Source organism: Toxotes jaculatrix, chromosome 20 (genome assembly GCF_017976425.1).
Source record: "Toxotes jaculatrix isolate fToxJac2 chromosome 20, fToxJac2.pri, whole genome shotgun sequence".
NCBI lineage: Eukaryota > Metazoa > Chordata > Actinopteri > Toxotidae > Toxotes > Toxotes jaculatrix.
In genome coordinates this window covers 8,128,362-8,156,340 of record NC_054413.1, presented here as the reverse complement: position 1 = coordinate 8,156,340, position 27,979 = coordinate 8,128,362, and the positions used below count along the sequence as shown (strand labels likewise).

Genomic DNA, 27,979 nt, shown 5'->3' with positions numbered 1-27,979 from the left:
ACGGTCGCCATCTCTGGGTAAACACTGTAACCGTATCACGCAGTTGATATTGTAGTGTGTGGACTGAAGCCGGAGCGTACAGTAGCAGCAACAGCAGCAGCAGTTAGAAGGCGGGGGCTATGCTGCGTGCAACAACCACAGCGGACACACACGGCTTCAATGCAGGACTGACGCTTTGTTTGTCTCCTGCACATCGGACTGTCACCTCAGATGTTGGACGCACTGTGGCCGCTTTTCCTCACTGACATTTCGTCTTGTGTGTAAGCTCCGGGGAATGGGACTGCATGCTTCGAATAAAATGGGATTTTAATGCTGCAAACAGCGGACGCTCTAGCCTGTGCACAGCCAGGGGACTGTAGTACACTTGGTAATGTTTACCAAGGAATAAAACGGTGTAGCCGAAGGTGCATAACATCTCGTTTCCATGGACAACACGTCCATAATAACACAGGTTGCAAATCCGAAAGAGGAGGAGAGCATTTCTTCAAGTCAAGATAAAGGTAAGGCGCACAGAAATTTCAAATGTCATACACCGTTCTTGCTTTTTTTTTTTTTTTTTTTTTTAAATTCAGACATGTCTGAATTTTAATTTCCATCTATTTTGGCGCAGCCGTAGATTGTTTATATTGCTCTGTGCCAATCTGATCTGCATCCCTCAGTGTAGAGGGGATACTTGTCTCCGGACTGCAATAGCAAGCCACAGTATCGACGGAAAACCTCCATTGTTCAGCCGAAGAGAAACATTAAGAGCCAGAGCCCTCAGCCAGGCTGACACTAAATATTATATTATGAGTGGTCAGGAACTTTATCGTCAGGAGGTTTATATTGTAACCTAACGGGATCTGCTTTTTAAAAATCATTTTTGCGACTTAAAACGTGATATTTTCTTATCTGTGCTGAGTGAGGTTGTTTTACTACAGGGGGCGGGTACTCTACTCCTTTTCCCTTGCACTGGCGACATCCCAGTATGCATCAGTGACACTGTAAAATGCCTGGTGTACTACCAATAACAAATCCCACCAAGGATCATCCCTTAATCTGCAGTTTGGCCACGATACATGCAAGAAAACACATTTTTAAAAGTATTTAAATGGCAGCATATGTAATTGTGCATGTGGAAGTGTCTTTATGAGCCTCGAAGAAGCAAGTTGCATGTTTATTAAGCCAAAAGCCAGGAAAAACACTGCATTCACGTCTGTGTATTTTGTACATTTTGTCCATTTTAGAATAGAAGCATGACACTAAAGCACAAATGTGGGAGGATAATGCCTCTACAGTAAAAACAGTGATGTTTATCAGTATTATCTGGTCCATTGTGCAGTGCTTGGTGATAGTAAAACAATTATCATCAAATAGCTGACAGTGTATATGCACACTGTTAGAAATTTCCACCTCCAGCTGCGCAAAAAGTGCCTGAAAACAACAGCTCAACAGCTGCTCTACAGATTACAGAGGCTGAACGAAAACACATTTTCTCTCTGTTGTTTTGCACAAGAGTCGCCACTAACCATGTGGTGATGACATCAATGACAAATCCCCCTCATGAGTCAGGAGCTTTTCAGCTTCCATTAACTTTGAGAGGGGTTTTCACCAGGCTGTGCAGGCCAGTGACACTTTTTTTGAACTCGAAGCAGAGAGGAAACTCCTGTATATTCAACTGTTTTCCATTTTGATTGGAGTTGACATATGTGATGTCTACACAAGAAAATCAGGCTGTGGAGTACTGTGGACACATACGTGGAATACACAGGTGTCCATGGGACGGCATGGTTGTTTGGAGCTCAGGGCCCCGTCTACTACCCCACCACCACCCATCCCACTGAGCCACAGGGTGCCTGGAGGCCAGAGGGACCACAACTTCCTGCTACACCCAATGCTTTGTGGGAAAAAAGGTCACCTTCCTGCATCACCCTCTGCTGAGCAACACTGACATCCATGAAGCGCTCTGACTCAGTGACCTCCCAGCCAGCGGCCATGAAATGAAGTGATAATCAAGATAATCTGGACTTGTTTGCTTTGATAAGTGATTGGACACAAATGTAATTGAAGATCAGAAGAGAGGCTTTGATCAAACCTTTATTTTCACTACAATAATGCAATTTCCTCGCTTGAAACCTCTCCTGGATTGATCTGCATGATCATGGCAACCAGAGAAATCGTGATTAATGTGACACCCAGAGTTTCCGATATTTTTTTCCCCATCATCAGCTTGCTCCAGTCTTGTGTTGTTGCCGTGATCGTTAAAAACCATTTAGAAAAACAGCAAATATTCTGCTTTTTCAGTCTTTGCGCCACACTGGAGAGGAGTAGTATCATCCAGGAAGCTTGTTAGTAGAAAAATAGAACTGTTGCTGTTTTCGCTTAATCACTTAGAACTAAGAATTCCCACACTGTCTGGTCTGCAAAATCCTGCTTGTCTTGAACAGCAAATCCCAGATGACGTTGAACCCGACAATTAATCTGGCAGGATAAAATCCAGGGACAGCAGTTGACCAGAATGGACAACACACACACAGTCAGGCTCCTCAAATGGTTACTGTGACACACACACACACACACACACAGTATCACCAGGGAGCCTCCTGAATGGAGTCCCTGCCCTTCACTACTGGCTCTGTCAAAGCAGACAACAAACAGCACTTGTTGTCCAGAACAGTTACTCTGTGACCTGCTCGGGCTGCACTGAAGCCACAAATGATTACACATGCACACACTCACATGCTGAATATTTCAGAACGCTGGCGGGCTATTTTCGGAGACCTATCAGTTTCATTCCAAGCGAAGACGTAGTAACTCATTAGAGCCAAGTTTTTTTAGACATTCGGTCAGGTGGAGATTATATCTTTATGCATTATGGATTATGTTAAATGAGGTAAGGGTTGAATCATGATGTGGGTGGTTTCTTTGTTCAAACAGAGGTACAGAGTCAACCATGTTATAATTCTGAAAGCTTTACAATTTTTAAATTTATGTTCTGCACTTCAGGGTCAGTTTTGAATGTATGTTTTTTCTAGTATTGTAAATAGTTGTGAACACATTCAGACAACATAAAGATAAAACAGCAATGCTGTGGTAATTTAAACCTAGTTACTTCACAGGAACCAGCACTGAAGCCGGGGAAAACAGCGTTTCTTGTCTCCAAACCCAAATTAGGCTTTTCATTTGGCAGCCATTTACTTTTCAGGGTCTGATGCAATGAAATGCAATGACTGGACTGACAACGCACGAGCTGGAGTCACGGGCCGGCCAGCTTCAGTTAGGCTTTGCTCTTGTAACTTCACAGTCCAACAGGTATCAATGGACGAGCCATTTACCTTAATCAGATTATCTCCAATCTGAGTTTAGCTCTTCACTCCTGCTGGGTGAGTGATGATCGACACTTAGACCAACACGCGCAGTAGTGAGTGTTGAGTTCAACAGTGATTATAACACTGATGATTTTTCTTTTGTGGTTCATTCACATTTACTATTAAATGTAAGCTATTGTAGCCATGTAGGCATTGACTTAATTTTTCCTTAAATTTTTAGGTAATCACTGCAAAATTTGTGCTACGCACATTTTTCTCGTCACTGGGTTGTTGGGCTTAATGATAATATAGAAACACGTTACCCTGTACAGTATTAAGCTGTATCATGCAATATATATATTTATGTTGTTAGTTTTGGGCATTTACTGACAATAAGAAAAACATAGAATATCAGAAGCCTAATTCTTCCAGTCTCCCAGTCTAGTTTTGTGCTGGGATACAGCTTGTGTGTGTTTGTGTCTTCCACACAGCTGCATATCTGTGGAATTTACCCTAGAGTCTGTGGAATAACTGTTTGCTTTTTTAAAATCTGTTTTTGGAGAAGAACAAGAAACACAAATTCTAATTTCTTTTGATTGCATGTTTGGTTTTTCTGGCTCAGGGGCTGAGGCTGAGTAATATACATTCTCCTGAACAGACATAGTGTCATTCTCCCCTGTCATTACTCCAGTGACAGCTCAAGGCTGCAACAACAACGTAGACACCAAACTGTATATTTCACAGAGACTGTTAACCTCCAGTCTTTTTAAAACTCTGCGGTCAGTGTGCTCTACCTGTCTTACTGCACTTTTATGGTGATGAGCTGTATAATTTCAGTTGAAGCATAGACAAAGAGGAGCCACCAACCTTCAGATTTATGTATACTAATGGCAAATGACAAATATCATGATTCCCTCGAAGGCTGGTTGGTTAGAAAGTCTTTGCGCTGCCGGAAAGAAAATGAGAAGGAAAATTCTGAAACTGTAATTATATATTAATCCGGAGAAAGGCCTGTGATTATATGCACACTTGGCTTTTGAGGTTATTCCTGGAACTCGCTGCTGTACATTAATAAAGTGTTTATGATGTGTGGACCACACCTGCAGGGGTGTGCGCAGCACAGTTAGCGAGGGGAGCTACTGTGAGTTTTGGCTGCCCTAGAGTTCCTGGCACAAGCTGCCACTCTGCTGTGTACAGCGCTTTGCTGTCATGACCATACTCAAAGGGTAGGGTAGAGGACGACGACGGTCTTTTACTCGGTCATAGGTGACATAGATTTCTTTGATATATTTTGAGAGTACAGTGTCTCATTCTCAAGCTGTCCACCTCTCTTGACAGTGTCATTGAACTGAATTGAATATTCGGGGGCACCATTTTGACTGAGAGAAAGAGGGAGAGAAAGGCTGGACTCAGTCCTCTGAAGTGCGGGTCCTTATTACAGATTTATGAGCCTATTTCAGCCAATGCTGCTCAGAAAAGCTGATTATCTGCACCTCCAGGGAAGTGTTGGAGTGTTAGATGTTTCCCAGCACATCTTCATTACTTCAGTCCAATACCATACTGGGCAGCTGAATGGGAAGAGTTGAATGTTTTTTCTTCCAAGCCTAAGCTCCTTGACTGATAAGCTTGTTAACTGTATGTGCGGGATCGGCCCCCGCCTCAGCGTGCGCATGGACATGGCTGTGTCCATGGAACCCGGGGGATTGTATTCCTTTTACATTCATTCAAACCCACAGCAAGAAGCAACGTAATGTTTTTACAGCTGTAAGTAGAAAATAAATGCATTGTTGTAGTAACTTTGTGCTGTTGTTGCTCTGCACAGAGCTTGTTTGGCATTGTCAGTAACCACAATGGACCTGCCAGCACTGAATTTCACATTATGTATGAGCTCATAAACAGTTAACCACCAATAGTGGCTCCCTTAGGTGTTTGATGACTTATCAGTGTCTTGTTTTAACTTGGATGCAGTGCCTTGGAGTTTTTGGGCAAAAATGATCAAATTAGACAGTGGCCCTCAATCTTGAATGTTACCTAATTTCAAAGAATCAAATAATCTTTAAAATATACCATTATTTTGATATCTGGAGGCTAGCTGAGTCCTTCTCTTTTGTGCATTTTCTCAGTGGTGGACATCGACTGTGACAATATTTTATAAAAATGAGTAATAATGGCTGGCAGAGTGTTTTTTTTTTCTAGAGCCAATAAGGGTTATCTCTCGTGACACAGAACGCATTAGAAAGATTTATGCCAGATTTTCACATCCACTCACAATAAAGATTCAAGTTAAAAATCAGCAAAGTGGCCCTTAATTAGGAGGCAGCCTGTAGATCTATGGATTGTGAGACACAATGAAGGAGATGCAATCGCACTGCAATCCTTCCTCTGAGAAGCCACAGGGGAAAATAGTGTGGGTTGACGCTTTCTTCACTCCTACACTGGCTGACTGTGAATACTTAAGCCTTCACTCAGAATGCAGTTTTAACTGGGGAAAAAAAAAAAAAAAAAAACAAGAGAAAGGAGTTCACATCACTGTTGTTCTGAAGTCCATCCACTAACTTGCAGTTTAAAATAGACTGTTAACATCCTTTTACTTGTTTAGAAATCCTGTCACAGACTGTATAGTCGATATGCTGCCAGTATGCCTCCAGTAGAGCCCTCACATCCACAGACACTGCTACAATCTGAACTCGAGGACCTGAACTCTGTGATAGTCTCCCTGTGGGTCTGACCCGAGGACAGTTTAAAGTGGAAGACCTGAATGCTTTCAACGCTGGTACCAGTGAAAAAGCTGCATTCAAATTCTTAATGAAGTGCTCATTTTGCTGCCTGTCAGTGTAAAGTTTTTATATGTTATAGTTATTCTCACTAACGCATTATCGTGTATCATTTTAATGTCGTAGCTGGTTACAGTGTGGCCGATTTTAATTACTTTGCATGCTGTCGGGTAGTTTAATCCATAACAATGCGTCGCATTTCATCAGTTGAATATGCTTTGCATGAAAAATCTTAATCTGCAAATCTATCAGATAAATGTAGTTTAAAAAAAATGTATGAAAGTACAGAAATGTAGAAAACATACTTCCTGGCACCACTGACTGACTGTTAGTATCAAGTTCTTGTCAGAGAAAGTGCTGCAGGTCTCGAGAGTCACACGAGGACATGTTCCTGTTTCTATTCCTGTTCATACCAAGAGTTTCACTCTTACATTGTTACAAGATGATGATAGGTTGGCCTGCAGTACACTATTTAAATTTTGTCAGTTTTTATCTTTTTCTCGTCTTTGAGCTGTAATTTATACAGCTAATGGTTTACATAAAAATTATTATTTTTAATAATTTTAAATGCTTATATTTATACTTTATGAATCTTCTTATATAATATATAATGCCCTGTGATTGGTTTGTTTCAAGAAATATGGAAGATGCACAACAAAAACTCATAATTCTGCAAGTGTTTTGCCCTGTTACTTGGTTCTGCTGCACAGCAAGGTTTGGGTTTTTCTGGGCCTCTTTACATCTGTGTGCTTTGGACTGTATGTTTGACGGCATTGTGGGAAGTTTTATGTTCAAACGTGGCCTCAAGTGTAACTCACTGTGCTGTGGTTGCTTGTTTTGGAGCAAACAGCGTTTCAAAACGAAAGTGAAGAGACCATTACAGTAACAGTTCAAGTAAATTCTTAATAAGATGATGTTCTGCCCCGTGGACCTCCCTCCTGATCGGTTGTGATTGCGTTGTAGTAATGTTGTTTATATTGATTTGAATGAGGAAAATATACATTTTAGTGCAAGATAACAGAGAAATTCTATTTATTTTTGACTTAAAGAAACCCCAGCAGACTGAGGCATTGTATTATATCCAATCTTAACTTTTGGTTTGATAGACTGCAACCATCAGTGACTCTCAACTCAACGACCGACACTCTGGTTGCTCTGGCGCATGCTTGTCGTGCTTATCTTTAAATGCACAGTGTTGTTGTGGGATTACATCACTCTGCCTTTCCTGTATATCTTGACACATTGGCATTCAGTGGCTGTGAATGAGTGAAGACCATTTATTGATGCTCCAAAAGTCACAGTCCCTTTGGAGCACGAGATGCAGCAGCCTGGATACAGCTTCTCTAAAGCCTGCTTCTGACGGGACGGGACTGTTGAGCGCGGACTCGGACAGGCCACGGGCTAGGATTAATTGAGCATCCATTCAGCCAAACGGACGTTGTCAAAACAGATCAATACAGTCAGAGAGAAAGGTAGGGGTCAAGGAAGGAGGAGTGTAGGTGTGTGTGTGTGTGAGGAAGGGAGAGCAGGAGAAACTGTTCCAATATCATCTGTGTGTCTCTGGGGTTGCAGGCAGGTACCTGGCCTGGCTCTGACAAGGGGATGGCCTTTCTGCATATTTTGCCCTCTCCTTGCTGGCATTCATCACAAGTAATTGGCTATCTAAAAGGGAGATCATGTTTTGTCCGTAATGATTTTCTGTCACCCTTCCTGAATTATGCTGCGTGCCAGTTTGTGAGATATTTGACAGAGGAACATAAAAGGTTTATACATTTTTAAACCGACGAGCAAGGAATGAGCAAATACACCAGCACAGAGGCTGCAAGAGACACAAAGAGGCATTTTTCTGCCTCTCCAGAGGTAAAGGTGAATACTGTTTAACTGTAAATCTCAAGGGGGCACTAAGTAGGACATGCTGTGTGTGGAAATACAGAGATGAACGCCTCTCAGTGAGCAGAGGCACGGGAAACTGTAGCAGCGATACACAAGCAGGACACACACTCGCTCGCACCAACACATGCACACAAATATGACCTACTTGTTTATTTCCTTTCCATTCATAGCAAGCAGCATTTTAATGCATGTTAATCTGATTTACCGTTATTTTGATGTGCCTGTTGTGGGCATGGTCGAATTTGTGTGTGAGAACAAAACTTAAAGTAGCTTAGAGGGTTTTACACATTTTGGTTTACTTTATTCATTATACAGAGAACTACTCAACCACTAAAAACAGTTATATCATTTTTTTATGGCTCTGGAGGAGTTTTCGTAATGATTTCAGAAGAAGGATTTCTGAAGAGTTTGAAAGATGTGGCCATCTACCAGGCAGGGAAGGTCTAACGAAAACGATTCTGTTGGCTGCTTTGCGGGAAATGTAGGATCCAGTGTTTTTGGCGTTTGAGCCATGTTGGGGACTAAACGTCATGGATTTCTCAGCCTCTGCTGCTTTGATTCTTAACCATTTACTTTTAATCTGTCTCCTAGATGTTATTGAAGATCAAAACCAAATTGATGGAATACCCCTTTAAATTCCATCTGCTCACTGGATCAGCTTCCAGGATCCATTTTTACAGTTGCACGGACAGCAGCTCTTACTCTGGGGTTACCAAGTGTACGAACATGTCCATGGTCAAGTGAAGCCTGAAGACAGGCCTTTAATTTCATCTGACATTAATTCTTCTAACGGTTTTCTTTTTTAACCAGCAGACTGGCAAGAAGGATTTCCCATCAGTCGCTGAGCCTCTGGCGTTGAGTGCACAGTTGTAGATGAGAATATAAAAAGATATATAAATAATGAACTGCCACAGCCCCAAACAACGTGGGCTGTGTTGCTGCCGGTTGCATAACTCCGGCAGAATAGTCAGATCTCCCTCATTATTTCTCCCTGAGCTCTCAGTGGGTTAATTCCCCAGCACTTGTCATCTCCTTCATTTCTCAGAGCGCTTGAGAAGCAGCAGCCCTCGTCCCACCCCACCCCCCCAGGGAGGGGGGGGGGCTGCATGCAGGCTGGCACTGCCACCGCCGCGCCTACGCCGCTACATGGCTGAAGCAGGAAAAGCAGGGGCAGACCCACCCACGTCTCTTTGTCAGGGTTCACAGCAGCAGCAGGGAGAATTAGTACTTAGCATGACATGCGTGCCAGCTGAGTAGTATATGTTTAAATCTCAGATTGACTTGTTCAAGTGTAACTGGTCTATTGAGTGAATGTCAGTTACATAAAGTCATGTAGGATGCAAATGTATATATAAATCCTCCCGGATAAGTAGGGAAATAAAGCCAGAAGGGCAGCTGAGGGTCAGTCACTGCGAGTAAAGGCATCTGCTAGAACTGAGTGTACCTCCACAGCCTGTAATTTTCACCCCGGCCTCAGCTGTCTGTGCGGGGAAGTAAGGAGGCTTAATGGGAGTTTATTTTATCATACTGTGCTATTAATGCCTTGATGGCCTCACACATAACCCACCAAGGACCCCGGCACAGTGAACGCACACAGGCGCCGAACTGTCAGGCGCAGCTCATCTGACACTACCTAACTCCATTCAGCTGTTTGGATTTGCTGTTTGTGTGTGTGTGTGTGCATGTGTGTATGTGTGTGTGTGTTTGTAAGCAGGCATATGTTCAAGTGTCTTGTGAAGCAGATGCTCTTTGGTGTAAATATTGTTTTGGAAGCCAATCCGTCGTAATTATCGTCGCCTCTGTTGGTGGGATTTTGTCATGTGTGGAAACAATCAATAAGCTGCTTTTGATGAATGAGGGCAGAATTCATTCTTTAAAATTCGGTGTTTTTGTTCTGTCTTATCTAGCGGTGAAACAATTCTTTGATCATTCAGTTAGTCAACAAGAACAAAACATAGGATGACATAGGCGGCTCAGCTGGTGTGAGTAAGTTCTCAGCTCTTGTTGTCCAGACCCAGAACTGGCTTCTGGTGTAGGTGAATGAAAACAATGGATGTCACCTTGAAAAAAAAACATCTGCTAAATATATATAATGTAATATATTGATTCACAAACCAATTAAATAATTTATTAAGCATTTTTTTAAACATCTCCTGGTTCCAGTTTCGCAAATGTGACAGTCTTTGGGTTTAAGGCTGCTGGTCAGACAAAATTTAGTTTAAAGTCATCTCCTTTGACATTGGCGTGGGAATTTTCTACTACTTTCCAGCATTTTACAGACTGAACATATATTGTAAAATAGCCAGGCTAGCAGCGCTGAGAGGCTGTAAATTGTGATGAGCATTTTTCAACACTTTTGGGCACTGAAAACAATGAATGGATGAATCTAAAAAATAGAACCAAACCCAAGAATGAGATAAAAATGTTTCCTTTCTTCGTATCATCTCAGTTGGAGACAGTGCATTACTGCAGGGATTTCTTCCATAGTGTTACTTTGCTGACAACAGTGCACAACAAGGAGTCCCCCCTTGCTGCTGTCTGTTGCTGTTAGTGATAGCCAGGGACAGAGACTCCTTCATCTTCAGGTGCTCACAGTGCCTCTTAATGTTGTTCAGGTGTATAGTGGATTACCTGTCGGTGTGTGCGTGTGTGTAGAGTCCTGTTCTTCAATTTGGCTGTAGCCAAATCAGTATTTTATCTCACACGGTGTTATATAAGCCCTAGACAGCTGGTCCCACTTTTCACGCAAACACCCCACACTCAAAATCTCAGTGACACGAGGAGGCAAATAATCTGTGAAATCGTCCCCGCTGCCTGAGGGGATGGCAGTTTTTAGCATGCAGTTTTTGACTGTTGGTGTCTCCTTGCCGTGATGTCAAGTTAGCACTGTATCACGAAGGCTTTTCCTCAGTTTTACAGTAGCTTCATACCGCAGAGATGGCACAGAAATCCCTCTGCCTCCCGGCTGTTTTATTTCAGCGTATGTTAACTACCTGGCTACGCCATTTAAAACCGACCTGTTTTCCATCTGAATTATTAAAGCCACCTTCACAGGGACCGTTCTCACGTTTACCTTCATTACCCCACCCCCCGCCCCCAGGTACTGTACCCTTTACCTGCCTGAATGGCCGACTAACTGCTGCTCGAGTGCAGTGTTGTATTTTTCAGTACCTAATATGTAATGAATGATTATATTTTTCACGACCTCAAGTTTCTTCTCTGTTCACAGATCTCATTCCACACTGTTATTATAACCAATAGTACAGATAGGCATACCAAAATAACAGTCAGGTTGTAATAAATAGGAATTATTGTTTAATTATCTGCTCAGCGAGGCCCCCTCACCCAGAACCATTTGTCTCAGGGGTGATGAATGTTCTGATATAAACCTGTGAGACTTCATGCTCTGTAGAGGAAGAGTCTGCAGCTAAACTTAAACCAACTGTCATATTTTAAATGTGACATGTTGTGTTTTGACTGCTTGCATACATTCTGTGCTTTTAAAGCTACAGTAAAGGAGGCCACCTCAAAAGTCTTGGGCTAAGCCGGGGATCATATTCCCTCTCAGAGCCTGGCATTTTTCCACGCTGTGGGTCACGGGGTGATTATCTCTTCCTGTCAGGAATGCTGAGAATTTCCTGCGTTTTCTCCCTCTTCCGGCCTTGTTAGTGGTTGTGCCTGAACATGTGACAGAGAGCCGGGGCCCAGCTGGCTCTGATTGACTAGCGAGCTTTCTATCACTGTTACCTAACGTTCGGCAGGAGCATTGACACAGGCGCTGACTTGAAGGGCCATTTTCACAGCTTTCAGATCAAGGCAAAATGCTGAATGGAGCGAAGTGTATTTAGTGGGTAAATAATGTGCACCTGCTCTGAGGAGGCTACAGATTTAGCCTAATATCTCTCTCTCTCTCTCTCTCCAGGGAGCTTTTGTTAGATAAAGCCACTTTCATGCACCAGACTTTACCTAGATTTCAGAGGGGTGTATCTCTTATTAACAAGACTGCAGACTGTCAACTAATTCTTTTCAGCCTGGGTGCTTTAGTGTCTTATTTGCCAGATTTATCATGTTGTTGTGTTGTTGCAGCTTGTGCCGTTTTAGGCGCCTGTGTGTCTTAATGGCGAATGTTGCACTTTAACCTTTTGCTGTTATTCTCAGGGCTGACGAAAGCCGCATTACTATGCAAGGCAAGCTGACTCCAGTCACATTCCTGAGCAAGGGCATCGAAAGAAAAAAGTTTCTGTGTGCTTCACATGTGTCAGTGTGTGTGAAGTATAGGGTTGATCACTGCACACGTGGCCATTTAGCTAAACATGTGAACATAAGCTGCATGCGTGTGTGTGTGTGCGTGTGTGTGTGTGTGTGTTTGCTCAGTCTCCGGCAGCAGTCAACTCTCAGCTATGTTATTTGTGTCAAAGGGAGAAAGGAAAGCTCTGTTTGTGTAGGGTGGTGGTGCAGGAGGGGGTGGAGTAAGAATCAGACCCAAGTATAGGCTGTCTCGCCACAGTAACTCTCCCCACCCATTCTACGCCCTTCGCCCCCCCACCTCCCGCCCCGCTTCCAGCTCCCTCTCCTCTCTCTCTCTCTCTCTCTCTCTCTCTCTCTCTCTCTCTCTCTCTCTCTCTCTCTCTCTCTCCCTCGCGCTCCCACCTGCTTTTTTTTTTCGGGGCAGTCGATCGGGGCAGCGGACCAGGGTGGGAAAATGTAGACGGTCTCAAAATGGAGGAGCGAAGAAATGACATCAAGGCTTCTGAGGCCAACTTTAGGGAGAGTGAGGGATGATCCTGGAGCTGGAAACTCCAATCACTCTAATGTCAAAGAAGCATTTTTTTTCTCACTTGCCTCTGGTTATTATTATTATAATTATTAATGGCCTATAAGTAATCTATAAAGCGTTGGTCAGTCAGTCAGACAATTAAAAAAGCTGATAGTTACAGTGGCCTACCCATTTGTCAATGCTGTGATCACAACAAACAATGTTGCTCTCTCCTAAGATTAAACCAGACCGGATATGTTAGTCAATAAATCTCTAAAGGTTGTGTCACAATATAAAGTTTGGCATATGCATTTAGTTCCACCTCACAAACTCCTTAACTTAATGACACTTTCTCAACTCTGTGTGTGTGAGTGCTTTCAGTGTGTGTTGTTTTCCAGTTTCTCTAATCAGATGAATTCCCTACAGTAAACATTCAAGTTTACTTTTATATCCCCAGACAGAGAGAGATATAGATTCTATACTAGTAGCCACTGTACTGTGATCAGTTTTCTGTTGCAGCACCAAGTGAATCAAGGGCAGACGATCTCTTTCAGCCACACAGGTAATAGTAACACAGCGTGTTGCCTTCCTTTTCCGACCATATAGCTGTGTTTGTTTTTCCGAAGTGTTGCTTCTTCGGAATCTCTATCAGGGAAAAAGGAAGAGCCACAGCAAGCTTTGGACTACAAAGACACAGAGAACAAAGAAGTCGAACTGCCCGCAGCCTGTCAGATCCAGTCGGAGCGACCCAAGGATAGTTCCAGGCATCAATCTGAAGACTCTCAGAACAGGAGCAGGCTGCAAACAGCCTCAGCATGCATGGCTAACTGGGCTGGCTGTGTCACACGGCTGTATGAACACGTTAACAAGACGGCAGCAAACAGGGACACTGTGTGATGGCCGCTCTGAGGCATGAAGATGATGATTCCAGCTAAAGTCAGCCCGTGGACACTTCAAAGTCCCGAACAGATTTGGAATTTCCATGCCTAAAAATTACCTTTAAAGCAATTAAACTGGCAGAATTTCTACTTCAGGAACACCTCGGGATAATTGCACTGTCAGATTTTTAGCCTTTGTACTGTAGCTGCCCAGATTTCTATTTTTATCCACTCACCCTCACCAACAGAAAATGTAAAAATCATAATCCGTGATAGAACATTTATGGAGGCCTACCGACCATTGGAGCCTGCTTTTTTCTCCTCTTTCAGTGTGAAAGTAGGCCATGGACTTCAGAGACAGGGAAGGAGGAATGATGTAACTAGGGACCTATATGTGTATGTTGTTTTCTCTCGGGGGTTTTGCAGCACTCAGCCACTGACCAGTCCTTCTTGCCATGCATGTGAATCTAGGTTTCATTACTGTGAGATACAGTCATATAACAGAAATAATTTCAGAATTCATTTAATTAAAATAATGAATCTGTGTTTACAGCAAATTTCAATCTTAGTTTGACATTCAAGGCCTTTTTTGTATAAGAGGTATAGCGTTTTTTCTTTCTATCCCTTTTCTTTTTCTAATATTGTCATATTTTCCGCTTCTTTCTCTCATATATATGATATTAATCTGTCTTTTTTGCTGTCTCCTCCTTTCTTGATATTAATTAACTGGACTACCTTCCCAGAGGGCATTCTGATGACGGCTATTTTTGTCCCTATTGCATGAACCGAGGCCTCACTGTGTGGTACAACATACATCCCAGCTCCTTTTTTCATAATAATGGGGTGATGCATGTGAGACACAGACTCTTCAACTCACTGAGCATCATTGCGTCTTTTTTTTTTTCAGAGGATGCAGCTTTCAGGTTTCAGGTTTTTAAACAGACATGACAACCTCTCTCAACAGGTGGCATTGACATGACATGGCCTTAAAACAGCACTTGATTCAAAGTCAAACACTCAACATAACAACGAGCAGCTGGTTGGCTTAGCTTTGCATAAACCAGCACTTCTAAAGCTCACTGTTTAACGTTCTATGTGTCCTTTGCCAAGGACATATCACACGTTAAGGAGTTATATGTCCACCAAGAGTAAAAATTCGACAGCTATTTCTTGGGGAGACATTATTTGTTCAACTGGTGATGTTTCAACACACCGGGGTCCAGAAGTCTTTCACTTAAACCTGGAAATAATCAGAAAGTTTGAGGATTCAGAAACATTTAAAAGCACAAGAAGTTATTTCATGTAAAATGAAGAAGAAATATTTAAGAATCTTCACTGTTTCTAGGTCAGCAAATGAAATTTGGGACACTGACCAACTTAACTCCTTTGTCCAAAAGGTTCAGATTTCCTTCACTTGTATCCCTTGCATTCAAACATGCGTTCAGATGACACTCAGGTAGATTTCAGCTACTCTGCAGAGGCTCGTTCAAGTGATTCAACTTGCTGCCAGTGTTCACCTGTTATAAATGAGGCTGTGGCTCAAGTTTCCAGCAGATCATTGCTTACGAAGTAGAATTGTGATAGCAAGAAATATGGCATCAGAAATAGTTAGATTGTTGAAGTCAAATTGTTATTCTGAGCAAATAGGAGCTCAAATCGTGGCTAGATTAAAGGTTTCTAAGGGGGCAGTGAATGGAACTCTTAAACACTTTGCAGAAATTGGATCAGTTGTATCCAAAGCACGATCAGACAGACCAAAAGTGACCACACCATCAGAAGATCAATAGGCCTTAGAAGACAAGTAGCAGTTTCTAAACCGCTTCTCAGGAGGGGAAACAAGGCCAAACGCATAGGGTGGGCTAAGAAATACCAGCATTTCACAGTGGATGACTGGAAAAAGTCCTGTTTACTGATGAATCCAAGTTTGGGATTTATGGCAGTAACAGAAGGGTGTATGTAAGGAAACGACCAGCAGAGAGAATGATACCACAGTGCATCAAACAAACAGTGAAACATGGTTGAATATTGGAACTCAGGGTGTTCTTCTTACTCTGGAGTTTGACCTGCACAGAAATGACTACACTGATTCCCCAGAGACATGCTGTACCCTCTGGTTTGCATCGCTGTGGAGAAGGATTCATACTGCAGCAGGATAATGACCCCAAACACACCTCAAAGCTTTGCAACAGCTACTTTAAGACCAAAGAAGACCAAGGAATCCGGACTGTCATGGACTTTCCTCCACAGTAACTTGACCTTAGCCTCATTGAACATTTATGGGGGCCACTTTAAGACTGAGAAACCAAAGCAATTTGTGTCACCACAAGAAGCTTTATGGAGCAGGTCTTGCACAACCTTGTGGAGTCAATGCCAGCTCAAGTGCATCCTGTCTTTAAAGGAAAAGGGGGACAAACCAAATTCAAAGATATTATGAAATTAATGTACATTTTTCAAAGATCTTCAGGCTGATATTATAATTTGTAATTACATCTAATAATAGAATTAGAAGAACATATGACATATGCAAAGCAGCCTAATCTAACCTTGCTTCTTCTGTCTATTTTGGGTTGTTATCTCTTCCAGTCTCCCAGTCCAACAGCAGCCTAAAGAAGCACCGGAGCCGGAGCATTTTCAGCCCCTTCTTCTGCTGCTTCCGCAACTACAATGACTACCACGTGGAGCCACCACCCGCCAACAACAAGACACTTTCTCTGCCCCCACCGCCAGAGGAGAATGGCAGTCCTCCCAAGGTGAAGCTCATTTTTCTCTCGCATCATAGTTGGCCAGAGTCCAAATTACATTACATTTGAATCCTCATGACCAAGAAAAAAAAAAAACTTGTGGGAATTAGTTAATATTTTGTTACAGAAATCCTATTTTGACTCAAGAGATCCAGTAACGAGTAACGTTTGTTTGGTTTTGTTACAGCGAGCTTGTTAGGGTTTGCCTTTTCCTGCAGAGAGCTGAGGCTGAGGCGCTGTGCAGCCTCACTGAGCTCCCTCCACAAATTTTTCCAGCTGCTTCAAACCCGTTGAACCCAGAGGTTGTTTACCATCCACTGCTTGAAAATACGGGCTCGCTTCCCATCTTGCATTCTTCGATATCTGCCTACGCACACAACCGCACACACAAAATAACACAGAGCACGGAGCACGCTGAGAAGCTCAAAAGACGCGCACACACGCACACACACTCTCTCGCTCCCCCTCGCTCTTTCTGGCGCATGCTCGCACAAGCTTGCACAAGTCTTACCGTAGACCCATGACAACACATGTACGCACACACACATATGCGCTCATACTGCTGCTTCTTTAATCCCCATAAAGCAGGCCTTGTGTGTGTCCGCCGTGATGGATTGCCTGGCACCCACGCCTCCCCCTCTCCTCACACACACTCTGACCAGTGTAGTGAGGATGTGTGAAGCGAACGTTCTGGCCGTGGAAAAGGCGCCAAAACCCCGAGCTCCTCCACAAACACGGCGTTCTGCTGCCAAGGCAGGTACACGGGGCTATAAATGGAGCAGAATCATATCACATTTCCACTCCTGTTTACCTGTAAATGTCTCTCATTCAGGGAAGGAATGTGTGGCCCTTCACAGACACTATACATGTGGTCAGCGCTGACCCTCTCCGGACCCCTCCTTAACAAATGAGTTCCCATTAATTTAGAGTGAACCTAGCGAACCTTGCCATAAAAAGCCTTGTTATAAAGTGGGGCTGATTTTTTGAGCTGGGTCTTTGCCCACAGTCCCTCCCAGCAGTGTACTGTTGCCGGATTTCTGGCCAGCCGTATTTGTTACTATGGCAGCTCTGTTTGTTTCTGAGCAAGTTGTTCTCACTTTCTATCACCGTGCGTACTATATATCCCCTTTTTTTCTCTGTTCCTCTCCCTCCTTCTCTCCCTGTGCATTCGCTGATTAAAATATTGATGTTGTCGATTTCTTTCTTGCAATGATGTTTCACGGTTTTTCTTTTGCTTCCCTGTCTCTTTTCTCTGGTTTTTGCACCCTATCTCTATTCTCAATCTCTTTCTCTTTTTCTCTCTCTGTTTACTTTCTCCAGTGTGACCAGGTCCAGGTCATCCCCATCCCCAGTGTATGTATTATTATCTTTCATTTCTCTCCATCTCGCTCCATCACAGTAACCTCCTCCCTCTGCTTGCTGTGCTTCATCATTCTAGCCGCATGTGGATGTTGACACAGGGGTGATTTTTCTTTGCTCTCAGGTGAAATTCTGCACTGTCCCTTTCTGATAATCACGCGGCTTCCAGGGCTCTGCTTTGTGCTGCTTGCCCTCCATTCACCCAGTTGGTGGAAAGAAGTAATCTAAATCCATTTATTATCATATGATTCATTTGTTGCGTGGCCCTCTTGTCCATTTTTCCCGTGTTTCTCCTAACACTGGAACAGAACATGAGATTGATTTTCTTATTAGATCAAATTTATTGTATTGAATCTCGCACCAGACCTTTACAGCTGCAGTTTGGGTCAACAAATGGATGACTCGCCCCTTAAAAGACTTGATTAAATTAAATATCTGTCTACACTGAGAAAGATTACATTGTGATTATGCACTCAGTGGTCAATGAACTACTGTTAGTCCATTAGAACGGGGGTTTGGTTTCAGTGATTTGTACTTAGTCAGACATTTACCAGAAAGGGGGATTTATCTGATCCCTGCTTTGTTTGTGCTGAAACAGCAATTCATTTAGCTATTTTGGAATGTACGCGGTGCCTGCGGTTTACTGTAATTTAGGATATTCACACTCACAGCATCCCACATCGCAGCCAAGCTTTAAACTACACCACCCAGCCGACACCTCCCTTCAATGGCAGGAAGTGCATGTGGCGACGAGTTCTGCTCTTTGTATTCCCAGCTTGGTCCAGGCGAGGACTCTGAGAGGCGACTTAAATAACTCAGAATGACCTGGGCAGGTCATGTCTGAGTCACTATGTGCTGTAACGCAATGTTACAACATCAGACATCAGACAATCATTAGACAAACAGGGTCTATGCAGATTTGTGTTGAGTTGTTAGTTTTACTGCAAAAATACCAAAGACAGAGACACAACACCACGTCAAAGAGCTCTTTAACTACAAAAGCAAAAACTCATCATACACAGGGACACACGGGCATTACACATAGATTAAAACCAACAAATAAATGGCAATTCTTTTCTTTAACCCTTCTTATTTAGCACTTATAATCAGTGCAGTAGTAAGGTAAGTTAAAAAGGTCATGGCAGCCATTTGCTTTCTTACATTAATGCAAACGGCTGTCCCCTACACGTACCTTAGTTCTGATGCTGAATTCGTACACCTTAAAGGCAGCCCATCTATCACAAGGAATTTAACATTTCTATTTATTTTAAGTATTGCATGGATCTACATTGTAAATGGGGACACACTGGAAGTTCCAGTCCCTCTTATTCCCAACAACCGAATATGTTTTTCAGCATCTCTTTGTTGGATTTTTCTGCTTCACTCTGATCAGGTGAAAGTATTTCTTATCAGTGAGCACGGGGTGCGCTCTGTGGTTGAGAGTTATCCGTTTGGGAGAGCGCCCCCTGCCTGTGGTTTCAGGTGTGGGGCTTTTTATCGCAGTGCAGCTGCCTGGTGAAAAGGTCAAGGTCCCTGTCGGTCTTTCTTTCTTTGCTCAACATGCATGTGTAAATCACATTCATCATGGCCTGACAGGGTGTCATTCCGTGTCCTTGCTCACAGGGAATTCTTCTTGCGATACATCAGCATGCAGAGCCGCGATAAGACATGATAGATACAGTCGGCGTGGCCAAAACACACCGAAACACAGATACATGCAGGAAACAGCTCTTATACTGAGAGCAGAACACTGTTTTGTGTGTGTGTGTGTAAGATTGACAGAGTCCTTGCTCATCACCTTGTCAGTGTATGGCATGGAATGTATGTGTGCATGGATGTACGGATGTGTGAGCGTGTGCCCCCCTATGGCCGTGCCATCTGCCCCGTGCCTGTCTGTAACCCCAGGCCTGCTTGGCAGAGGACGCAAGTGTTTCTCCTTTTCCCCCCCTGACTTTGAAGGCAGCACAGTCACAGGGCTCAGTCAACATGAGGTAATACAGAACATATCAGCGGGGGCTCGTGATCGGGGAACAGGCAGACATTATCAGGCTGGTGATTTGACACTAACTATCACAATATTTTTGACATCATTCCCCACTATCAGAAATGTGATGTTACATAAGATCTGATTATAAATGCGCCAGCACAGTATTGTGGTGTGGTTGATATGGTTACCAAATACCAAATTCATTTTACAGCTGGGCGGTAATTCAATATTACTTCATGTTGTTTATCTACTTTCATGACAATGCAGTCACAACATGACGTGATATGTACAAAACTGTCATCCTAAATTAACGATTTAAAGCAAAACTCCATCAAAAACTAAAATGAGTTTTGCTTTACATGAACAAGATTAGTCAGATGAAATGCACAAAGCTGGAATACAGCAGTTTGCTCAGTTGTCTCCACTTTCCTGAGCAGTTTCAGAACCTCTCGTCCATATTAGCTTAAAAGTTTAGTGTGGAATTTCTGTGATACATGTTAATATTGGAAGAATGTTCTGTCGTGACTTCAGCCAAATTGCTCATTCTTAATTCAGCTTTTAAGTAGAGAAAACAGTCCATTTAAGATCATTTTTTAGTCAAGCCTCCACACAAGCTAAGTGACACCCTCCTGCAGGTCATTAATGCTGTTAAGTGTTGCTTTACATCACCCAGACCAGGCAAGGGATCAGCTCCAACACTCTGACTGAGCTGCCATCACACCCCCAATATAGTACTGTATTATTCGGCGTGTGTGTGTGTGGCGGGTTCATTCCCTCCCATGAACCTCTGTTTGTACATAATATTGTAACAGATGTGTGTTGTCTCTGCAGCCTCCAGCCAAGTTCCTCCTGCCGGAGGTCAGTATAGTAGACTACGGCAAGAACTGTGTGGTGATCGACCTGGACGAAACCCTGGTACACAGCTCCTTCAAGGTATTCCGCCACAAAACCTCACCACACATACACATACAAACGCATTAACGAGTACACACACTCGTGTTCTTTTTTTTTTTTCATCGTTTCAGTTATGTCATGCTGTTATTCCACAGCCTTAGAGGGATAATAGGATTATACAGAAATAAATCCTGAAGATGCCATTCTTTGCTGTGAATATGGGCACGATGCTATGATGACAATTAATATGAGGTGCTGCTGAGCACTGGCAGCTTCACAGAAGTATACATAATCACATGAAAGTATGTCTGTGAGGGTATTATGGCTTTTATAAACACAAGTTAAAACAGGAGACGGCAAGAGGGAGACCTCGCTGTTACTATAACAAGGTGTTGGCATAGCAACCAACACTTCCTCAGTAGCTGGGCTTCATGCGATTGATCAGCGTGTCAGGGGTTTATCTTTGGCCAGTCCAGCTGTTTGGCAGGAAGTACCTCCAGTATCATCTCTGTCCAGTGAAAACCAAAATGTAAGAGTTATCCTCCGACTTAGTGAGCCAATATAATGATTTTTGTTTGTTAGACTCTTGCATTTAATTTGGACATAACTGTCAAAGGGTTTTGTTAGATTAAGTAGTAGGAGAATTCTCTCAGCTGTGGCTACATTGTGCTTTAGTCTTCCCACAATTCACCATAAATCCTTGATGTGCTGTCCCACCAAGCCTGTAAATGTGCTAGTGTGTTGATATTGGTCAAATATCCCAAATAAAATGGTCACTTCTGTGCGCTGATGACCTGATCCTGTATCGCTCCAACCAAAGTTCCCTCTACTGACACACCTGGCACACCTAGTGACCCACTTGAGCACAGCTCTGCCTCGGCCCCTGCTGATCTTGTTACGTCTGTGTGTAGTGCATGGGTTTCTTTTGTTCTCAGCATGCATTCAGCTCAAAGAGGAAAGCCAAGAAGGTGTGCAACAGAATGGCTCAAGGTGACGCTGAAGAGTCTTTTGTGTTTGCTCTGGTTTTATTCAGCAGTGGAGGGAAACTGTTTGCTAATTCAGAAAAAAAAAACTTTTGAGTAAACACTTTAAGTACATTTTCATATGACTTGGAATTAATTCCTCATTTGCTGAAGAAAGCCAAAAGGGAGAGAAAAATGTACACACACTGTACTGGACCCACCCATTACAGTCACATGTCAGCAGTACGGGGCCACACACACGTACATGCTCACCCACACACAAGGGTGTGTCCAATACAGTGTACTGTTGACCTTGAATGACTGCGGGATGAATTTCGCAGAAATCCTGGATCTGTTCTAATAGTCTGAGGGGTTATATTTTCTCTCCTGACAAAACAAGTCAGAAACTCACACAGGAGCTCCCTTTTTTTCCCCCCCTCCGTTTGATGAAACTGGGTTGCGCACCGGATACTCAGTCCATCAAAATTCATTTAGTTCAAAGATCAGTGCGCAGTATGAAATGGATTCAGGCAATGCAATAAATGGAGATCAGTTGGGAGAGGAAGAGCGGGAAACAGAATGCGACACACACGCAGCATTTTCAGTTCCGTTCAGAACCCTGCAGGATTTCCTGTAGATTTTTTTTTTTTTTAATTCTGTTTTTCTAGAAGTGGGGTTTTGAGGTAATTTTGTAATCAAAATATTAAGCACTTCAACATAAAAGTTAACGTTAGAGTTGGACAATTAGTGCAGAAAAACACAGACGTTTCACATAGACGGTTCACAGATGGACATAGACTAAAAAAGAAATGTTACATAACATGTCACATAGTGCTTTACCCTGCATGTTATGGAAGAGAAGATAATTCCAGCGCCTGCTCTAGGATTTGATCCAGTATGTTAGATGTGTAAAAGCAGCTGAAGGAATATATTATATATAATAAGAACAGTTTATTTGTATGGCATTTCTCAAAACTGGTGTTACAAAGGATATTACTTAAATAGAAATGAAAACATACTCTTTATGTCCAAAAGTATGTGGACACAGCGTTTACACCCATATGTGATTGTTGAACATCTCATTCCAAAACCATGAGCATTCATCTGCTGTTATAACAACTTCCACTCTTCTGGAGAAGTCTTTCCACGAGATTTTAGGACCTGGTTTTAGGAACCTGGGATTGCTGAGATTTGATCCCATTCAGCCCCAAGAGCATTAGAGAGGTCAGGCACTGATGTGGGCAATAAGGCCCAGCTCACAGTCAGCGTAACAGTTCAGTTTAAAGGTGCTGGCTGGGAGTTGAAGTTAGACCCTGTGCAGGTCCGTCAGGTTCTCCACACCAAGCTGTAAAACACTGATTTATGGATCTTACAGCACTGGCACTGTAGTGTTGAAACTGTTGCCAGAAAGTTGGGAGTGCACTGTTGTCTAAAATATCATCATCATGTTGTAGCATCGAGGTTTACCTTATCTGACACTGAGGGGCCAGGCCAGAGCAAGGCTTTAAAGCTGAAATAATTTTTTTTTTTGTTGGTCTCCTTTGACAGTAAATTGGCTATCTCTAACAAACTCATCTTGGCCTCTGGGAGCCAAGACGAGTTTGAAAAAGAAGCCAAGGCTTCTTTTTCCATGTTGTCACAGTGTAAATCTTGTCCACATACTTCTGACCATTTAGGATAAAAATGAAACAATGTGGTGGATTTAAAAAAAAAAGAGAGAGAAATCAGGTCTAAAATGTTGAAATTTCAGGCGGTGATGAACTGAACTGAACTGAACTGTATGCACATCTATAAAGGAAACACTTGATCTCAGCCAGACTTTAATCATCAGGCGAAACAACCCAAAAGAAATTTCCCCCCATCAACCGTGTTAAGGTCAACTCTGGTTCCGCAGAAATCCATAAAATAAAACCTCTTCCTTCTAATCATTTACTTCATCCCTCTCCCTCCATGTCTCTCAAACATAGATCCCCCCTCTCCTCCTCCTCCTCCATTTCCATATCCCTCACCGTCTCAGATCTGGGTCCATTACAGAGCAGCGTGATGAGCAGCTGTTGTGTGTTCAGTCTTCAGATGATGGAGTGATTCAGCAAAAGAGCAATAGGCAGAGGCCAAGTCTGTTTCTGCATCTCTTCCTCCATCTGTGTCTTCTCTCTGTTCCTTCTCTCCTCTTTGTGAAAGTAGGACTAATGCTGCCTGTTTGTTCTCTCCTGCTCCTGTCACTGGTTTGGCTCATTACTGGCACTGTTTTTAGACAGCTGAAGCTACAGTCTATGATACGTTTGCTGTTCTGAACATTAACCAGAGCTGAATGTTGCAGACATATCTATAGAAGCACTTACATGTGTGGGGAGTGTTTGTAAAAAAAAAAAAAAAACAGTACCTGGACCAGTTTCATCCAAAAAGCCATAAATTTATGGTTTTACACACTTTGGCTAAGAAGCATTAAAACACTTTTTCTCAGCTTCTGTAGTTCCTGCTGTCTGACTTTGTGAGGCAGAAATGTAAATTTAAACTACAGATGAAAGCAAATTCTAGGATACAGATCATCTTCAGTAAACATAATTTAACCAAAGAGTAATGCTTTTCTTGATTTACCAACTATGAGTGGATGAATTAGGCAGTTCAACTTATAAAAGGATGCTTCTAAATAATCTAAATATTCTTTTCTGTTTCTACAACAAACTATCCAAACAGGTAACAGCCAAGTTCTTATGGAAGTAGTTTTTCTTTGTGCTTCTGCAAACATAGAGAAAGATTTTTCTCTCTGTCACCTATTTTTCTTTCGCTCCCTTTCCGAAAATGACACCTCTGTGCCTCCTACCTAATCCTTTCATCCTCGACTTTACGCCCTCCACTTGTCTTCCACCCACACCCCTCTGGTATCTATCTTCCTCTGCCTCCTGCACCTCTCGTCTCTTCTCTCTTGCTTTTAAAGATGACACAAGTCACGCCGAGAAAACGGCGGCACTCCTCCTGTCCGCGTTCACGTCTGTCACATTGTTCAGCCTCCTAGGAGTCTTACTTCTGGCTTTTATTTAACATCGAGACATAGAGCGCTGGAGCAGATGGAGCCAGATTGTGCTTAAAGCCTCCCTAGTTTGCCTGGGGCACCTTAGTGGAGTATTTTACCTTCCTCTGTTTCTAAATTAAAACTGCGGGCATGTGGTTAAGCTGTGGCCTTGTCAGATTGTGGTGTTTTGAGCAAAAAAATAACACAAGTTCTAAATCCTCTCTCTGTTTTGTTTCATCCCGCAGCCCATCAGCAATGCAGACTTCATCGTTCCAGTGGAGATTGATGGGACTGTTCATCAGGTGATCACTGATATGGAGCACTTCCAGCAGTGGGCTTGAATAAAATAATATGTATTAATATATAAGGGCTCCCATGGAAGCCCTGGCTCCATTTTCTTTCCTTTAGTATTTATTATTCTCTATTATCTCACAGCTACGTCAAAGAGGGACAGCTCTGACACTCCTCGCTGAATTTCTGTTTTATTCGATGTGCTGTTGAATTCCTTGCTCGCTGTGAAGATACATGAGCAATGACATGACTGGTTCACCACCTAAACAAATGTCACAAGTTGTCTGGAAGATGCTGTTGAGCGTGCAGCAGAAGAGATGCTTCGCTGCATAGAAATGTGTGTGTGTATGTGTGGGAGAAAGAAATGTAAGAAACAGAGGCGCTCTAGACAGCTGCACTGTGACAGGAGATGGTGCGCTTGTGTTTGTACAGTATATAGATGTTAAAGGTTTGTTATCTGTGTCGTGTTTGAAGCAGAAGGAGCCATGCATTAGCTGTAACCTGGTTCAAGTAATCCAGGATAGGCTTTCTGTATCTGCTTTGGCCTATGCTTGATTACTTGCACTTGGGGGCAGCAGCTAACCCACAGACACCTACTGAAGAGGACGAAGATGAGATGAAATGGCAAATATGAGCACAAAGTCATGTCTTTTTTTAAAAAAGAAGGCAAAGTTCTGAATTATTAGTAGCCCTACAAGAATTGAATAAAGTAGTCTAAAATAAAAACACATTTTTTGTTTAAATCTGGAGATGTAGATTGTCCCAGGTGATTTGGAAATATAAGAATTATTTGATGTGAATAATTGGATTCAAGATTTGTGATTTAAATGTGTAGATTTTAGACACATTTCTGTTACAAAATGCAGGGTTTGTTTATTTGTATGTCTTCGTTTCAGGTGTATGTGCTGAAGAGGCCCCACGTGGACGAGTTCCTCCAGAAGATGGGGGAGCTCTTCGAATGCGTCCTCTTCACAGCGAGCTTAGCCAAGGTTGAACCCCAGGCTGTAACACTGTTTTCATAGTCACCTTAAGGCTTCCGTACATTCGCTACATTCAGCTCAGTGTTTATCTGGTTTCAGTACGCTGACCCTGTGGCAGACCTGCTGGACCAGTGGGGGGTGTTTCGCGCCCGGCTCTTCAGGGAATCCTGTGTTTTCCACAGAGGAAACTACGTCAAAGACCTCAGCCGGCTGGGCCGAGAGCTCAGTAAAGTCATCATCATAGACAACTCACCTGCCTCCTACATCTTCCACCCTGAGAATGCAGTAAGTCATTTCTCTGCTTGATATCAAACAGCAGGGATTTTGACTTAAATCCTCCATTATCCTTCACTAGTGGCGTCCTCTGTTCAATCTACAGTTGCTGTGTTGTTTTTGCATGTTATAAAAGCAAGGGGAGGCTCTGTGCTGTGTTTAGGTACATCACAAAAGAATATACATCTTAGTACTTTTGTTTACACTTCAGTTGTAAAAATGCCACAAATTTCACTTAATCTTGAAAGAACAGCAAATAACAAACTGTTCAGATTTTCAGCTCCTGTTCAAATGACCTGAAATGTGGAAAACGTCTGGATTTTTTTTTTTTTTTTTTCCAAGATGAAGCTGCTTTGTAAATGAGGGCAACAATAAAATTTGATTCACGGCAGTGTGGTTTTAGATGCTAAAATCCAAACTAAAAGCAGGTTCAAAATACACATGTGGAGCAGAAATAAGTTCGTTGTAAAGTTAATAATGATGTAAATGATTATATCTGTGAGACGCTGTCATAGTTTTGATCCGCGGTGTTGTTTTACAGCCCGAGGCAGTGTTCCCACTTTTATGATAGTTCTCTCCTCTGTGGAGAATTTACTCGGCTGAGCTGCTGCCAGTCTTCATGCCTTTGATGCATTTCCACCATTAATTATTTACAAAAAAACTCGCACCAGCTCCTCACCTATATTACAACACTTTAGCATCAACTGTCAGCTAAGTTTTCTCACTTGATCATATAAATTAAATCTGCATGTCTACCGTTCCCTCTCTGTTTCTTCTGTGTTGTTGTGTCTCCACAGGTCCCAGTGCAGTCCTGGTTTGACGACATGACGGACACTGAGCTGCTGGACCTGATTCCCCTGTTTGAGGGCCTCAGTAAGGAGGAGGACATTTACAGTCTGTTACAGAGCCTGAGGAACAGGTAGCAGATGACAGCTCCAGCTGGCCCTTCCTGCCTCGGCCCCGCTGCACAGAGGCCTCACCTCGCTGCCATGGCCCTGCAGCCTGGCTGCCATCGTCCGACCGGCTCTGGGAGTCCCAGCGTGGCTTCCAATCCAAGGACTTCAGGCAAATTATCTGGTTATAATCAAATCTAGAGTGAACATCTGTACGGATTCTTACTATCTCTGGATTTCTGGACCCTTTGTACAGGACTCCTACTGACAAAAGATTATATTACTGTATGTACATACTATATGTTTCTAAGAGCAAGACATACATAAAGTAATTTTTCTATCAGAGAGATGAGGTTTTACTATTCTATCAAGTAATATTTTAGTTACCAAAAATAATCAAATACACAGAATGAAGAGTTGTTTTTTCTTCTTTTTCTGAGAATGGGTGACCTTTTTGTTTTTTTGTGTTGAGCTATGCTATGCAGGCTGTTTCTTCTTGTCTGACCTTTCGTTCAAACGACTGTGATTTATCTTCTCTTACAGAATGAAGTGCCTTCATTACTGTGCTGATTTTGTTGTGTCGGGTTATGGGGTGCACATTTTTATGCTGCATATTTACTCAAATCTCCAGAAGATTTGTCAAATTAACTAAATCTTTGAAACTGAGGTTGAAAATGAGTCTTTGGTAATTGTCATTTAATCTTAGAAAAAAAAAGGAAAAGTCTGATTCCTAGAAAGTTATGGAACTAGCCTGTTAGACCTGGATGATTTTTTGGCTTTTGAGTTTAGTGACATTGAATTGTTAAATTTACCAAAGATTTTTACAATTCAATGTGGATTTCTGGCTGAACGACGTCATTTGATCCTTGACAGTGTCTGTAAATTGATGATCCTTCGAGACATTGAAACCCCACTTTATGATGAGGAAAAAAAAAAGAGAAAACCTTTGTAATGACATCTCCGTCCACCAATAAATGTTGAACTTTTGAGGAAAATAT

The 27,979-nt window shown here is 42.6% G+C and overlaps 1 protein-coding gene across 2 annotated transcripts; it reads left to right on the top strand.

The window, feature by feature from the left end:
* The first annotated feature begins 11 nt into the window (after window positions 1–11).
* On the top strand, window positions 12–27,968 carry ctdspla (CTD (carboxy-terminal domain, RNA polymerase II, polypeptide A) small phosphatase-like a). Of its 2 annotated transcripts, XM_041066152.1 has the most exons (8): window positions 12–500; window positions 16,172–16,338; window positions 17,650–17,682; window positions 20,507–20,608; window positions 24,790–24,846; window positions 25,732–25,824; window positions 25,915–26,100; window positions 26,886–27,968. In XM_041066152.1, exons 1-8 carry the CDS (start codon window positions 425–427, stop codon window positions 27,009–27,011), a joined length of 840 nt encoding a protein of 279 aa, XP_040922086.1. In that variant the 5' UTR covers window positions 12–424; the 3' UTR covers window positions 27,012–27,968. The 2 variants fall into 2 exon arrangements, with proteins under 2 accessions (XP_040922086.1, XP_040922088.1); XM_041066154.1 differs by lacking the exon at window positions 17,650–17,682 and having other exon boundaries at window positions 16–500.
* Window positions 27,969–27,979: the final 11 nt, after the last annotated feature.

What these genes read in the sequence shown, in the direction of transcription:
- ctdspla (XM_041066152.1), top strand. Translation starts at nt 425, where the DNA reads ATGGACAACACGTCCATAATAACACAGGTTGCAAATCCGAAAGAGGAG. An exon ending in AGGTCATCCCCATCCCCAGT is followed by an intron (nt 17,683 to 20,506) that starts GTATGTATTATT and finishes TTGTCTCTGCAG; the next exon opens with CCTCCAGCCAAGTTCCTCCT. An exon ending in TCTTCCACCCTGAGAATGCA is followed by an intron (nt 26,101 to 26,885) that starts GTAAGTCATTTC and finishes GTGTCTCCACAG; the next exon opens with GTCCCAGTGCAGTCCTGGTT.